We start from the raw sequence: 16,437 nt of genomic DNA on the forward strand, positions 1-16,437 counted from the left end.
CTGAGTATATAGTCTAGGGTACTGCCAATGATAAATTGTTCTGGGCTCAGATACCAAAATCAAATGAATTGAATTATTCGATTATTAATTGTAAGTAAGGGTTAAGGATTTCATATTTTGGATGTGTCTGTGCACTTGGGAGCGATGTTGCACTATTAATCTATTTCACACTTAAGTTTAAGCGGGTACTCATTGAGTGTGCCAGTCTAAAAACAACAAAAAATATAAAACAAATATTAAAACTTCTCTGGTATACTTTGTCTTTTTGATTCTTAGTGCATTAAATATATAACAACAAATAATCTAATGCTGGAGCGACTGTCTTACTAACTTTAAAACGCATATACATAAAAATACTCAGCCATCTCATAAACTCAGATGGTCTAATGACTGCCACCTTGTGGTTTAGTAAAGTGTGGTGTAGATTTGGCACTAAGCATTTTCTAACACAGGGGCGAGGATTTAGTGCAGGGTTACCCCTTGTTATTGCATACAGTACTTTTTATTTAAGCTTTTTTGCAATGGGGATTGGTGGGGATATGATCTTGTCATGGAGATCATTGTGTACCTACTTACTTTAAAACCACTTTTTATAGCAACAATTTAGATCTGTACCTAATACTGTTGTTTATCTTGCGTTGTAGGAATTAACTTGTAGAAGCGATCACTTGATAATTATACGGCATATGCAATAAAAACGTGACTGCACTTCATACAGGTGTAGGGATTGTTTCTTTCCTGACCTTGCTCATCTTAACTCATCACTCTCTGTTAACAGACACAACAGGCAAGCATGGAGCAAAGAAACACAGCACAGGTCAGCTCTGTCAAACTAATGCTGCCACAGGGGCCTCACCTGTAGTCCTCCTTAAACGCACATTGAGAGGGGACATAAGAGAACACAAATGGTGCCCTGGAGCAGCATTTTTCTCTGCTGTTATAACATATGACTCATCCTGACATATGAAAAACAAATCTCAGCCTTGCTCTTGGAAATTTACGTGGGCTGGTGAAGGTGTGAGGGGAGATCTGGACAAATGCTCGGCTTGATCTTGATTCACACAGATTTAGTGGTCTGTCTCCCCGCCACTTTTATTCTTTATATTTAGCACACTGGGAAATCCAAAGATATTTATTCTCACAAGCTCTCTCAGAACAGAAGTCTTGGAAATGTGCCAGTGATGGCAATGATTGTTGTTAATTGGGTCAAGCTGTCTGGTAGTTTTTCATCCGCCCACTCGCACAAATTGTGAAGGAAGACAGGGCAGAGGTGCAGTGCTGTGTTACACTGAGCCCCTGGGGGCAGTGTTGTACAGGCTTTATTTTATCCTGTAGTTCTGTGCTGTAGACAGAGCTGGGACAGTGGCAACAGCCTTTATGCTAAGCTAAGTTAGAAGGTTGCTGTTGGTAGCTATAGCATTCTAACATGGGAGTGGTATCAGTTTTCTCAAGTAACACACAGCCAGAAAGCTAATAGATGTATTTCCCCAAATGCTACACTCCTACTTTAAGAAGTAAACATTGGGTTCTTCATATGTATTTGTATATGCCAATATACATATATAGAAGTTCAGGTAGCATAGTGAGAACTGTGTGCCAGAGGTGCCTCAGAAAGCTAAATGAAGAGGTGATATTCCCCTGAGTGTTTGACAAGACCATCAGCAAAATGAGTCAAGCATGCCTCAAATGCTTACTTAAGGAATGCTTTATTGAGCACAACACCTCAGTTCGGGGACAGCCATTCAATTAAACATTGTGCTGTAGCCTATTACACAAGCTAGGGGAGAGAAAGCCACTCTTTCCAGCCAATCCTTCAGCACCTCTGAAAAGCAGAAGCTGGGAAAATGAGGCTGGATAATTGACAGAAGGTCAGTGAGCTGGGGAAAACAAGGGTGAGAGGATGAGAAACAAAAACTATGGCACATATACTTAAGATCTGTGTGTACACTCTTTCTAATTAAAGGTCAATTCTTCTTCTTAGTAAAACAACAGGTTGATTTACCCACACTTTTGAAAAGACAGGTGTTCTAGCTGCTGTGTAAGAGGCCAAGGAAGGAAAAGACAAAGCTGAGTGTAGAGGTGATGAATATGTTAAATGGAGACGACGCGGGGCGGAGGAGCCAGGGCTTAGAGGCTGAAAAATCCTCACATTAACCGATTGCTATGGATTTTCCCAAGCTTTAGAAAGAGGATCTGCTTCAGATTTTGTTAAACCGATCCAAAAGAGCTGATGTCTAGTCCAACATGGCTGTCCAAAGCAGTAGTAATATGCGGGTGTGAGTGATTGCGCGGGTTAGCGACACGTGTGTGCATGTACGTCACAGTTTGAGTGGGCATGGAGGCAGGCAATAACAGTCACAGCCGCTTGACGTTCAAAGAGAAGAGATCAAAGGACGGCCCTTTACTTCGGTCTCCTTCCTCAGGATAAAAAAGATCATCAATAATAATGGGCTGGAGCAGCGCAGTGGGCAAAACTGGAGTGGAGCAGAAGTGGAAGCTGATAGGTTTCTCACCTGTCTGTGTGTGTGTGTGTGATGTTTTGGCAGCTTGCCGCGGGGACAAGTGGGAGCAGAAACCATAAACGTGGGCTGTTTTTCTGAAACATCATGCAAAATTCACCACAACAACGTCTTTACTTCATACTTTGGGCTCCGAGCCGATTTCCTGTGAAATGATGGAATGTGTGTGTGTGTTTGTGAGCGTCTGCATGCATGGTATCTCCAGCATGGTAGAAATACAGAAAAAAAGCTGTGACTGTTTAGTTGACAGGAAGTAGCCACACCATCAGTTGTGTGCAGTTTATATACAGTATGTGAGAGCAAAGAGAGAAGAGAATGTTTCAAGTATCTGTAATAAATATATAATGGTTATATAATGCATACTGTTAGCAAGCCCATACATAAGAGCTATTTTTTTTCCTATGGGCACTGTCAATCTGAAGTGAGAACTGCACTATGCCGTACTACAATGATGTTACGTCACATCTCCAGTATGGGAGGTAAGGATGGAAATGACTGCCATGTTTATGACTTGAAAATGTTTCACATCGTCGTGCAACTCAAAATGGCAGCTGGTCCCAGTCAGTTCTTTTGACTATTAATGCACAGTCCAGTTGTCCTTCTATGAAGTTGTTCTGATCCCAAAAAGAGACTCATACTGGCATCAACAAACACTAATAAAAGAGGAGGAAAATATTGTTCGCTAACAAACTATTGTTATTGGCTACTAATAGTGAGTGTAATATGAACTCAATGAATAACGTCAGTTGTTAACATTGAGGAGTGCTGGGTGTATGATTGCACTGGGGGTTAGACCATTCGGTGTCTGGTCAATATAACCCTGTATGCATTAAATTAACATTTAATCACCTTGAAAGACTTTGGCTGACTGACAGGATCAATGTCTTTTTCAGGCTCTTCTGCATTGTTTTACACCAAGTCTGACGTATAAAAAACACTTTTTTCATTCTTTCCTTTGGATAAATAATGACTTTTATTTTGCATATGGAATAGCATCACAGATTTACAATGAAATTTTCAATAACATTTTTAGTCCAGCCATCAACTCTGTTGTCCATGTAGGTGTTTTGATGTGTTTGTTTATCTGATTTGTGATGATGTAAATTTGGAATTCAGGATTTCACTGTTTAGATTTATGACAAATGTCTTGTGTGATGTCTTTTTACATATACGGACTATGTTGGAAACTTGAACTTGAACATAACATCCTAGCAGTTGCTCCATATGCATTAGCTGTCTGTTCACTGTCGGTCGCATTTTCTGTGCTGTTCCTCACGTTTCAACATGCAAAAAACTTTGAAGTTACAGTTAAATATAAACTAATTAGCTTAATCTTTGAAACCCCCCAAAACTCTGATTTTAGGATTTTCAAATGGTGTTTATTGAAGGTTCCGAGACCACCTCCAATGCCTGTATTTCACACACTGCTGGAACAGTGTGCCAAGTCGGTTGACTCCCATATGTGAACGTGGCGGTAGTGCATGTGTTAAAAAGGACGAGAGAGGCGAACAGTTGTCAGATTGAGATCTTTTACCTATTCTCTCTCCAATCTCCTTCTTTTCCTCTCCTCTTCAATCACAGCACTTTCCCCCAGGAGGAGAAAAAGGAGAGGTAGCTAATTAATTACAGTGACCGACGACTCAATGGTGAAAATCTAAGGAGGTGATGAATTGTGCAGTAGTACAACTATGACAGTAATCTGAAGCAATCCCCTACCTTCACTACCAAACACGGTAAACTGCTCTCCACATAATATATCACTGGAATCCACTCTCCCTGTCTCCTTTGTTTGAGCCTCATTTGCAGCTGGTTTCAAAATACATTAAGGTTAGGAGCAGAAGAAGGTCAACGGTCAAAGAAGTCGACCACCAATCACATAGAGCCATGTAAGCAAGACAGGGAATTGCCATCAATTAGAAGCCGCAGCATTATGTGAAAATATCAGTGATTACACAGCTCTAATATCTTCTCTGTACCTTCACAACATCCATTCATCATGTGTCAAACTCAGGAGCCAAAAATGGATGTTCATTAAACTGCCAACAGCTGTGAGGCTACTGCTGCAGACGTGTGGGCTACATAACACGCATTTGCACATTAATATTATCAGCCAATTATTAAAGATCAAGAAAGCTGCATCTACAAAACATGTGAGAGAAGCTAGACAGCTGGAAGTCAGAGAAATAGAGATTATATATCACATGTAGCCCTGCAAAGCAGCTGTCTGGCTTGAAAACTAGAGTTAATCCCTACAACACTTCCCCTGATAGATGGTCTTCATTATGTCTTCCTTCCTCAGAGGAAGGGCCACCGAATGTCCCACTCTTGATCTTATCAGTCTCCTTTAATAGATCAATAACTACCACCACACAATGGAACAATCAACTGAATCATCTATTGTGACCTTAATTGCGTTGTTACTATCTATTATTATCATCTATTATCAATAGATGTAAAATAATAAAAATCCTGGAACCGAACTTCATATTTTCACTCATTTGTTAAACTGGAGAAGGAAATGATAGTCCGTTGCAGCAAATCTTAAACAGCATTAAAAAAATGTTTGCTCAGAGTCACTTTTAAGCGCTTTGAATTGATTGAACTAGTTTTGCAATTTTCCAATTTGCAGTAAATGTGTTTAATTAGCTCACTGTAACCTTGTCGGCTAGGTTTGGGGAAATTCTGTCTTTTAATTGGCATCATTTAAAAGGAGTGGAGGAGAAAGCTGTTGTTCGTCAGGCAACGATGACTCAACGTGCACAATGCAAAGGAATGACGTTTGGATCTGCGGTGAGAAACATAGAAGCACCCAGTGCTGGATGCCAGCACCACTCAGCATCAATACTGCATGCAGTAATGCTGGAAAGCCGAGCGCTCCAGACCATGAGGTACACAAGAGGGCTAAAATAAGACCCAGCAGCCACTGAGCTTTACAGCTCAAATAAGCTCTTATGTGGGAAAACAGTTCTGCATTCATCATATTGTATCTGAGAAGAAAACTGGGTCAGATGGATAATAATGCAGAGGCTTTGGGTCTGCAAAATGAAACTACTCCCCAGTCAGCTAACCAAGACAACTCTTTCCTTTATTAAACACACTTAGCGCAAGACTGGTTTTCAACAGAAGATAATTTAAAAAAAGAGAATTTGATTTGATGGCTCTTGTTACAAAGTCCAATCTTTATATAAGTATAAATCACTCTCTGCAGCAATTGCAGAACTTATTCATTTATTTTTCTTGCAGTTGACACTATACACATGCTGCATAACTTAGACTCACAGAACATCTATAATAGATACTTTTTATGCACACACATGAATTTATAATCCGCTATGAATAATGTATGTTCACACATGGTCCTGAGCGCATGAGTCTGTGTGTCAAGTGCATGTTCCCACCGACCTGTGCTGCTCTGGATGGTTCTGACAGTGGTGGTGGTACGTGGGGGTGAATTGGTCCTCCTGTTGCCCACTGTGGTGCGTCCCTCTTCCTCATCCTGCGAGCAGCCTTTCTCTATGGCACGTACGTAGCTGTGGCTCCGCATACGGAAGCAGCCGGGCATGGGCAGGTCCAGGGCATCCACCGCCTGCGACTCCATCTCACTGAACACAGACTCACACACCGCCTCAATCTGCCCGTTCACCTCCACCTCGCTCACCTGTGGAGCGGTGGATGCACGCAGACATACAGTACGAGCATGCAAGCACCCAGACGAAAAAACCACACACAGTTGCACATCAGCACAGTGCAGGACACAATAAATTGCGGAAGCAAAAGCCAGGGAGGCATCTCTTCGTGCTGCAAGATTCAGTGTTACAGAGCTATTTCACTGATTAAAGCTTCACCAGGCCGGAGTTTTATGCACAAAAACACAAATCACAAATTGGGTGCTGCAATAAAAGACACAGACTGGTTCCAGCTGTTAAACATAAGCCAACTGTGTTCAGTTTAAGCACATCGCATCAAAAATTGCTGAGTACGTTTTTTTAACTTTAATTTTAACCTCCACGCTGCCTCGTGAAGCTTTAAGCCATACATAAATATTTACATATATGTAAAAATAGAAATATATTTGAGAAAAATAAAAGAATGTCCAAGGAGTGATGAGGGGGAGGAATCACTGTAGGGTAAAACTTCAAAGGGCCATACCACAGAGTGAATACTACAAGTGTTGTTATTAAAGGTGAGAATTGGGTAGTGTCAAAGCTAGGACTATTGGGGAGTTGGGTGAGGTTTCAAAATGCAAAAAAACTCTAGCTACAGACTTGTGAGATGGGGGTGTGTTACACATTGGGTTGTGTGAGGTGTGAGGGCAGATAACATGAAGCTCCATTCCATTCCTTGAAGTTCCCCTTATTCAGCTAGTCCGCATAAAATAAAGTGTCTGCACAGGGAGCAAAACACAGGAATGGGATGTCGCTAGGGACTAACACATTTGATTTGAGTGTTTGTCAGTGAAAAGAGTGTACAGTCAGAGAGGAGTGTGAGCATATGCTGTAGAGCTTGGAGTCAGAAAGGTTTGTGGACCTCGATTCAATCCTCTTTTTTTTGTTTGTCAGTTCACACTCTATACATGTCTACATGTCTACATGAGTGAATGAGATAGAGAGCCCAGCAGCACCTAATTTATTCTGTGGCATTTTGTAGATGCCAGATCCAGTGTGTCATTCTCCTCTGGGCCTGCTCCGTACCAGGACTTGAAGGGACGTCTCAAGGATCCATCATTCAACTGGTGAGGCAAACTGTTGCTCTGGGCTTTGGAGGGGAGTACATATCCACTTTAACCAAGGCAAAAAGGTAAGCTAAGCTCCCGTCACTCCAAATAATATATCATGCGGCGTTTAAAATCTAACATGGCTTACATATTTGCAGCAGCCATGACATTAACAGACCTCCGCTGTTGCACATTTCCTGGCCAATTCTTCAATGTGTTCAATAACTATTAAATCAAGGCAAGTGCCCATCATCATTTGGACCCAATCCCAATTTTAATTATTTATAACATTCATATGGCTGCATGCTAATTCTTGTTTTCCATCACTTATATAACAGATGCCACGTTGAGGAGAACATTTTTAGCCTGTCATTTTGCTTCACAAAGAATGCCGAGGCAGAAGGAGCATATTTAGGTAAAGGAGGGAATGGGGGGTGGGGGGTTCTGCATGCCCTCCCGTTTAATTAGCCAATCTGAATACGGCTGTAATCATCTAAGCTCCAGAAAACAACACGCAGACGTAAACACTAATTGGGAGTTTGGGGGTTTTCATACTGTTCATAGTTTGCCGGATGGTGACCTGATTGTTAATTCCAGCCTTAGGATGGCTACGGATGGGATTTCCTCCCCCCCTACACGACCTTATTGGACATTGCCGTGGAGGTACACGGGGAGTAAGGGCCGACGGCAATGAGGCACTGGCCCCTGGGTGCCACTAACCTGGCTGATGGTGCTCATGGCTCTCATGTAGCTCTCGTTTCGCGAGCGGAATTTAGGTGAGGCCAGCAGCCCTGCCGGGTCCAAGCTGTCCAAACTCCTATTGATGGAAACCTCACTCACCGCCCGCAGATAGCTGTGACTCCGAATCTGTAGCTTGGGCGAGTGCTCTGTGGAAATTCTGCCACAAGAGAAGGCAAAGGAAAAAGAGAAAAGCGGTGGGACAAAAAAAAAAAATAGTCAAAGCAAAGACAAAGGAGCTTGGTAGGTGAGAAAGGAGATAAAAGGGGGAGGAAGAGGGGGAGGGGGAAACAGGAGAGATGAAGTGACGAATAGACCGTGAGAGAAGGTATTTGCAAAGTACTTGGCAGTGTGTATGAACCCAAAGATACGGATCAATCCACAATTGCTTCAGGAGACACCCTTATCTAATCAACAAGCGCAGTTGTATTGAGAAACACTCGCAGTAGCTTAGGTAGTCTCTCCTTGAAGCACCTTGTAAGCACTTTCTGAAACACTCACATACATATGTCAGAAGAGGGAAGAGGAAGCGTGTGTGTCTGTGAGGTATATTTAATCTAAAGGCACACACACATGCACGAACACATCCCCGCTTCATGGATGATGAATAGGTGTCTCATTAGCTCTCACCTGCCTCCAATCCGATCGCTCAGCATGCTTCACGCCTTTGTGCATTTGTGTGTACATGTGAAAAAAATGTATGTGTAGGTTGTACAGCAGTTGGATGCCAGCTAAACAATTCATTAATCAGGGGAAGTAAAACCTAAAAAGCTGAGTGTCTTTCCTCGTGATTAACATTGTGGCCTACTAAAGCAACTTCCAGAAAACAAGTGCATGGAGAGAAATGAATACAACTCATACATACAACTGTCTACTCGCAAATCAACTGATAAGGCCTAAGGTCCAATACCTGTTTATTTCACACTCTGTCTCTCATATTTTACTATATAAAAACATGAAAACTGACACATACTGTACACATGTACTCACACAAACTCACACACACAACTGTTATGACTCTCTGCCTCCAGGTCAGGTCTGCTTTAATTATGCATTTCCTCCTTAAAATAGAGTGTGGTTACCACAGCAAAGCAAACTAGATTACTCATTCTTGGATGGAAGAATGGAGGGGAGAGGGCAGTGGAGAGAACCAGGGCAATAAAAGGACAGATTGAGATGGGAATAAAGGTGATGATTTTGGAAGAACAGTTACTAATTTTAAAATACATCTCCTTGTAGCCACACTGTCTGCTGGGCTTTTTAATATTGAGCAGAATTGACTGAAAGCTACTGTATCAAAGCTCTCAGTGGTTACCCATGGTTCAATTCATCAACACAGTTCTATAGTAGGACAGTGCTGTGAATGCATATATAAACCAGTGTTTCAATGTCTTTGGGGTTGTTGGGCAAAAGCGGGAGGTGTTTTTTTGGTCACCGATTCAAAGATAAAGTGCAATTTTGTTAGAAAAATGCTGTTTCATATCCTGACCCCGCAGTCATAGCTAAATCAAGAATATGAAAGTAGCCCAAAACCAGTGATTTACACATCTTTGATGTGGAGATCCGACACAAAGATTTAATAGGCTGTCAAAAGTAGAGCTGAAACAATTAATTAATAATGATCAATCAACAGAATTTTTAATTTAAATAAATGTAATTTTTTTTGTTAAATACATTATTTTGTCAAAAATGCCAAATATTCACTGGTTACAGCTTCTCAAATGTGAATCTCAGGGGTTGACTTTGTGGCTAATTTGCTTGGTTGTGTAATCTCAGCTAATGTTTGCACATGTTTATATTTATTTGTGTTGGCTTTTATGCAGCAATTCCCCTGAACCCAAGACAGTTCTCTCCTAGCTTCATATTATCTCCAGATAAACTTTGGAATGTATTTTTGCACAGAACAGGGGCTGTGGATTTTGTCCCCCATCACTGACATTAGAAGTTGCTAGGAACAGAATGAATGATTATAGCAAGTATAACCGCAGCAGCTGTTTCATTGCTCATTTGAGCACCTGACTAGTGTTTTCAGACAGACTTAAATAAGTGTCTCAATTATTCTACTCTTCTTTTTATCTTTAACTAGCTACGGTTATTATCAAGTCCTTAGTTTTCCTATTATTTGGTCTTAATTGTTTATGTACTCCCTACTTTCCTATGCAACCTTTCTGTCACAATATTTCACAATATATCCAATCTTCTATCTGGGACTCCATACTCAGTTGATAATAGAAATAAGAAGGTACATTAATTAACCCAAGAAAAGAAATCAAAATGTACATCCCAAACCTCAGAATAATCCCTATCAGCTATCTGGAGTCTGTTACTGTGGATGATGCACAGAGGAATCAAGCCAAGAAAGAATCTACCAACACCATTATCTGCATCTCCTCTTGATTTCCCTGTGGGGGTGATTATAGGCAGGACCAATGATTTCTTTTGTGGCAACTTGAATGGCAGACCTAGCCTGTAATCAGTACCACCTATGGGGGTCTGGGGTTGGGGGTTGAGCCTGTCCCAGGGTGTCCCTCTGTGGAACAAGCGACATTAATGAACACATGCTTTCCTCTGACAGTCAGGAATCAGACCTGGCTAGAGCTGTCTGTTGATTTCTGCTGCCTCACTGAGTGTTCTTATAATCCTGGATCAGTTGTTTTCTCACTCGTCTTCTTGGCCATCTTTCCCGTCGTCTCACTTTGTCCCCTCGCTTGCTTCAAATCATCTTTCTAGTTAGTCATTTCCTCCTGCTTCCTCATTTGAGGAAAATTCTCTGTCCAGCTTCCCTAACCTTCATTTACCTTCTCCTTTCTAGTCACTTTCTGATTAAAAGTCAGAAGACTATGGTTGGAGGGATGGAGGCATGATAAAATCCAGGCCAAGAATTAATGAATTTGGGGCACACAGAAAGACGACTGTCTGAGAGAAACAACAATGGATGTCATTTTCTTCTGAGTTTGTTGATCTGCCAGGAATAATCCCAGCCGTTTAAATGCATGCTTTATCCGTGCACTGTGTGTTTTAAGGAGGAAGGTTAGCATTGGGTGAGAGTAAACAAATCTCACAACTTCTCAGGAGTACTTCATCACTAGTCAAGGACACGATGGTCACAGAATGGGCTTGGAGACATATGGAACAACAAAGCTGATTATTTAATCATTGCGGAGTGTAATACAGACTTGTGCCAGCTCCCAAAAGCACAGTGTGAAATCAAGACATCAGCTGCTCCCGCCTCATTCTCTATCTCCAATGTGCAGCACTGCAACTTGGTTTGTTCCACTGGGTTCCATCAGATGATGATGGCATTCCCCGGGCCAAATTCAAGTCATTAGTGGGCCCCAAGCTGCGCCACTTGCACTTACATAAGGGTTGTGTATGTGTGCTTGTGTTTGTGCAGCCAGTAACAGTTACTGAGCACCCACTGGTGTTCTTCTCATCTCTCCGTAATACACAGCTAATCAGTCACAGCCCCATGCTTTAACATGAGACTTGTGTCCCCAATTCTTTCACTGTTTCAAGGCAGTATGATGGAAAATATTTTCATTGGCTATGAGTTAATATTGTATGTTAGGTCATGTGTTTACATGTCCAGTAATGAAAATGGTGGACATATGTCATGATCAACAAAAGGACATTTCTGGTTCATTACAACCTGTGTCTTTTCATAGTTTTAGCCATAATGTCTACACATACCAACATGCAATGAAGTCAGAGGAACAAGACACACGAGTAGTTTGACAGGTTGTAAACAAGCTGACTGTTTAGCCAGATTTTCTTTTTTAGGTAAAACTGAAAGTGATCATAGCTGAAATATCAGTAATAACCCCTTGAATACAGCAAGTTGAACCAGGAAGTTGCTTTATAAAATGTGACTGAATTGTACAAGAGACTTTGGGTACCACTTTATTGTTCACCCTTGCATTCTCTTCCAAAAAAGTTTGCTTACCTAGATGTGGTTGTTTTTGCCTCATTGGAAAAACTACAAATATGTAAAGACCCAAATTGTATGAGACCAGAATTTCCAGTTATTTTATTATAGATTACATTCTTAATTTTCTGAATTTATAATTCTGAAATTTAATTGCCTATTCCTTCAGAAATAATTCAGAAAGCGTTACCACTGAAGTCCTTGTGTAAGCTTGAGGTAACATGCATGGACTTAACTGTGGACAATGTTTTCATCTTGATGTGTTTCAAGACTTTGCTAAGTCAGAAATCTTCTTGATGGACTCCAAAATTGCTGAATACTTTATGAACTCATGCTATGAAAAATATGCTGCTGAGCGGAGAAGCCTTACGCAACAAGAAACAGCTTCATCAAAATCTTCAAATGCTGAGGCTCGGCTTTTAACCTCAAATCTTTCAAAAAGAATCGCTTCGGGAGAGAGAAAATATCCCTCGCATGTTCTCAACTCCCAGCATTTCTTGAGAACATGCCATTTATTTTTGACTTCAGTACATGAACAGGCATCATGTATTTCCAATTAAGGCTCAGTCAATGTGTGTGTGTGATTATAGAGATACAGAGGCAGCTATGAAAAAAGTGTGAATTGTAAACACAGAACAGGTAATTAAGCTGTGGCCACAGAGTCAGGGACTTGCACAAAAGCCAGACTGCTGCGGGGCAGACACTGGAGTTCTGTTTGTCTTTTTCTCTTTCATTCCCGTCATCTGTCTGTTTCACTGAAACTGCACAGTATGTGAACACCTGAACATTATGTTCAGAAGCATGTACTGCATACACGCTCAAACATAATATACAGACAGGCATACAGTTACACCACACATGATCACTTTCTACATGAATAAATGAAACAATTAGGGTGATGACAGAAAATGTATTACAATTTTTGCAAAACAATTAATTTTTCAAACAAAAATGCAAACAAAAAAACATTCATTGGCTCAAGCTTCTTAAATGTGAGGATTTGCTGTTTTATATAATTGTCAATGTAATATTTTTGGATTTTGGTCTATTGGTTGGCAGGGGGAAGTAATTTGAAGACATCACCTGGGAAATAGTGATATTAATATATAATAATTGATAATAAAAAGAATCATTTGCCTAACACACACTTACTTGAGCGTGGTCATCTCTGTGAGGGACGGCTGTGTGGCCTTCAGGTAGCTGGCACGTCGTGCCTGGACCTTCGGTGAGGGTTTGGGGCTGTAGTCTGAGTCGCCGCTGTCTTCCTCTGCCATGGCCTTGATGTAGCTGCCACTGCGCATCCGCCGGCATGGGATCTCATCATCCTTTCCCAATGGAGAGAAACCGCTCCAGTCGTCCTGAGGCACCTATAGAGATGTGGTGAGATGAGGTGAAGACAGAGCGAACACCAAGTCACCCTCAAGACACGAGAGCTCATTCAGATGCACTTACGTGGGAAAAAAAGCAAGGCTGCAACATTTTTACCCTGACCTGATATAAATACCACTTCATGCCTTAAAAGATTAAATAGTAACATTATCAATGCAAGATCTGCCTTGATCATACCATAAGTTTGTGAGTGCCGGAGGCCTTCTTTTGTCTGTCCTGTGCTGCATGCGGCATATCAAATGCAAGGAATTAATTGTTTTGACAAAATGTTGCAGTACTGTGGCCTCTGTGTGCTCTCCTGACTTTTCATACACACTAATGAAGGTAAAAATAAAGGGAGGTAAAGCTATCTTCCCAACCCTAATCTAAAAGAGAGAGAGAGAGTCAAAGACGGCAGACATGGAGAGAGAGGGAAAACAAAGGGGGTTTTGTTCAGCAGAACCACTGCAGTCCCAATGTGAGTCGCTGTTAGTGCACCAGCTCTGAAGTGAAAGAAATGAGATACAGAGCGAGAAAAAAGTACATGACAATCATTCAACAGACTGGTGCCTAGCTAGGAAACCAAGCTGACTTTGATGTCAGGGGCAACTACAGACTGTGTTAACGTTTTGGGAAAGACCGGGTCTGTGATGATGTCAAACGAAATGAAGTCATGCTTTTTAATCCTATCATCCACACAGCATAATGCAGCGTATTACATGTGTTCCAACCTGTGAATGTTGAGAAGGGTAGGCAGCCATTTACATGTGTGCATGTGTGCACATGTATGTCCATCCATCCATCCATCGTCAACCGCTTATCCTGCGTACAGGGTCGCGGGGTGCACATGTATGTGTGAACATCAAATTACAAGATCCCTTCCCAGAAGGTGAAGCAAATAGCATGTCAGCGCCTTGTTTTAAGTAAAAACGTCTGCAGACCAACTCGTCAGGCTGCTCTCCTTGAAAGCCTGTTTTTTCCCTCCCGTCTCTATCTCTAGAAAAAAGCGATGGCTCTTTTAGGGTGGGAGAAATGTTGCCGTACTGCAGCTACAACATCCTTCCTTGATCTGCTTGCAGTGTTTTCCAGGCTGTTAAAATGCATGGCCACACAGAACTTTCTCTGTCCTTTGTGCTCCCTCTCGCTTTCTGCCTTTTCGTTTCTCCATTCACACCCTCCTCTGTTGCCCTTATTTACTCTCTTTTGGTCCTTTTCCTACCTCAGACACACAAACATACACACACACACACACACACACACACACACACACGTACACCCTACCTTCTATTCTCTCTGCCTTGTCTCTCCTCCTCCTTTTTCTTCTCTGGCTTATATTTGCAGCTCACCCTGATTTGAGGAAATGTATGCAATCTGAAACACTTCAGTCTTTTCTAAAATAGAAAAGAGAAGCATGGTGGGTGTGATAAAATGTCTGCATGTGTGTTTGTGACCATTTAGCTTAGGGACCAGACTCTTTTTTCCCCCTTTCCTTTCTTTGTCTGCACACCTCTGGCACTCTCTGATCTCACAGTAGCAACCTACACTTGCTCTGTGAATAAAACCCATTACTCACACCAACACTGCTTGGACCACCACCAGTACAGTCACAGCAGCTACATTAATGTAGTTCCATGTGACAATTTTTCCATGTACGCCGGTTCAAGGTGATGGTACATTTAAAATTAGCTTACTGAATTATTTCTCGAGTAGAGTAAATGTGAAGGTACACTATCTGGCGCTATGTGACATTTGACATACTGTAAAGTACAGGAGTAACGGTATAAACATCTACATGCTCACATTAGAATACAGAGGAGCAGATGCCATGTGATGATTTTGAATGAATGAATGAATGAATGAATGAATGTATGGATGGGGTCTGGGCCACTGCTTCCCTAGTCATCCTTTCTACGAGCACACACACAAACAAACACAGATACATGTAGAAATACAGAAGCCCGGAGTTGGCACTGGAGGATGAATGGAGCATAACATGCGAGAGGTGTTCTAACAGTCCTACCTGTAGGAAGTGGCAGGTGCGCCCCTGCTCAGCTTTCACTAGAGCTTTATCTAGGTTGACTGAGGCCTTCTGGTAGACCTCTCTTGCTCTGCTCACCGTCAGAGTGGAAGACCAAGAGCTTTTCTTCATCTGCATTTGGCCATCCAGGGCGCCCACCAGTGGTATACCCCCGCTGCTGCCCCCAGAGCATGTTGAGCACTTCACATCGTTGTTGCTGCGTGATGTCTTGAGAGAGTGTGCGCTGATCGTGTTGTAGGACTCCATGAAGTACTGCGACTGCGATTTTTCCGGATGGCGCCCCATGGTCATGACCCCAGAAGGCATGCCTCCACTGCTGCCCCCGTGGTGATGGTGGTAGAGGCACATCTCCCTGTCGAGCATGTCATCCGAGCTCCAGTAGCCTGAGATGGCAGTGCGCATCTTAGGCTCTGACTTGGAGCGGTCTTTGCTCTTACTGCGCTTACTGTGCTTCAGGGTGCCAGAAGAGGAAGGCGGGTCATCAGGACTGGATTTGCTGCCATTCATCCTCCCGCTCCCTCCTCCACCAGACCCTGAAGGCCCCTCCAGGGAGTGGGACTTGGTGAAAAGCTTCTGAACAGAGTGAACAAGGTGGCGGATTCGGCCAGGGCTGTCACTACGTTGATGTTCTACTGCAGTGCGCTTGTACTGCAGTGTGTGGTAGCCTTCACGCTGCACCGGTGCCTGCCGCTCAAACTGCTCTAGCAGGTTAGAAGGGATTCGATTGTTGTTTCCACCACCTCCTCCACTTCCCTTAATGGTCCCTGTTGGCCCTGTATAAGGCACCACAGCGCCACACTCCTCCTTCAGCTCATGGTGAGAGCTGTAATGTCTGCGAGGGAAGGTGCAGCTGGCCAGATCAGGGTAGGCACTGCACTCGGACTGGAAGGAGTTGCGCTGGGTATAGCAGGGGTGGTCAGCAGGATGAGCCTCCCCAGGGTTGAGGAAGTAGGATCGGCGATCCAAGTGCCCCAGGGTCATGGAGTCGTAAGTGGGGTCGCAGGTCACCGTGTGGTGGTGACTACGGCTGCTGGACAGACCTTTCATTGTCATCGTGGCCACGTCGATGTGCACATCCAACTGCCTCCGTGGGAAGTTTGCACAGGCCCCAAAACTAGCTCTACAAAGAAACACA

At 42.6% G+C, this 16,437-nt stretch overlaps 1 protein-coding gene across 3 annotated transcripts in view; it reads right to left on the minus strand.

Moving 5' to 3' along the window:
• dlgap1b (discs, large (Drosophila) homolog-associated protein 1b) overlaps window positions 1-16,437 on the minus strand; it is a 56,524-nt gene that overhangs the window by 24,880 nt on the left and 15,207 nt on the right. For all 3 annotated transcript variants that reach the window (XR_005445686.1, XM_038729417.1, XM_038729422.1), the window contains exons 2-5: window positions 15,285-16,422; window positions 13,049-13,263; window positions 7,954-8,131; window positions 5,922-6,177 (exon numbers count right to left, since the gene is read on the minus strand). Coding sequence is in view for 2 of the 3 variants with exons in the window: in XM_038729417.1 (XP_038585345.1) it covers window positions 5,922-6,177; window positions 7,954-8,131; window positions 13,049-13,263; window positions 15,285-16,355 (1,720 nt within the window). In the remaining variant the exon portion in view is untranslated. The remainder of the gene's footprint in view (window positions 1-5,921; window positions 6,178-7,953; window positions 8,132-13,048; window positions 13,264-15,284; window positions 16,423-16,437) is intronic.

This window comes from Micropterus salmoides, unplaced genomic scaffold (genome assembly GCF_014851395.1).
Source record: "Micropterus salmoides isolate LMB-PRFRI ecotype aquatic unplaced genomic scaffold, ASM1485139v1 Ms_hic_scaffold_1, whole genome shotgun sequence".
Taxonomy (NCBI): domain Eukaryota; kingdom Metazoa; phylum Chordata; class Actinopteri; order Centrarchiformes; family Centrarchidae; genus Micropterus; species Micropterus salmoides.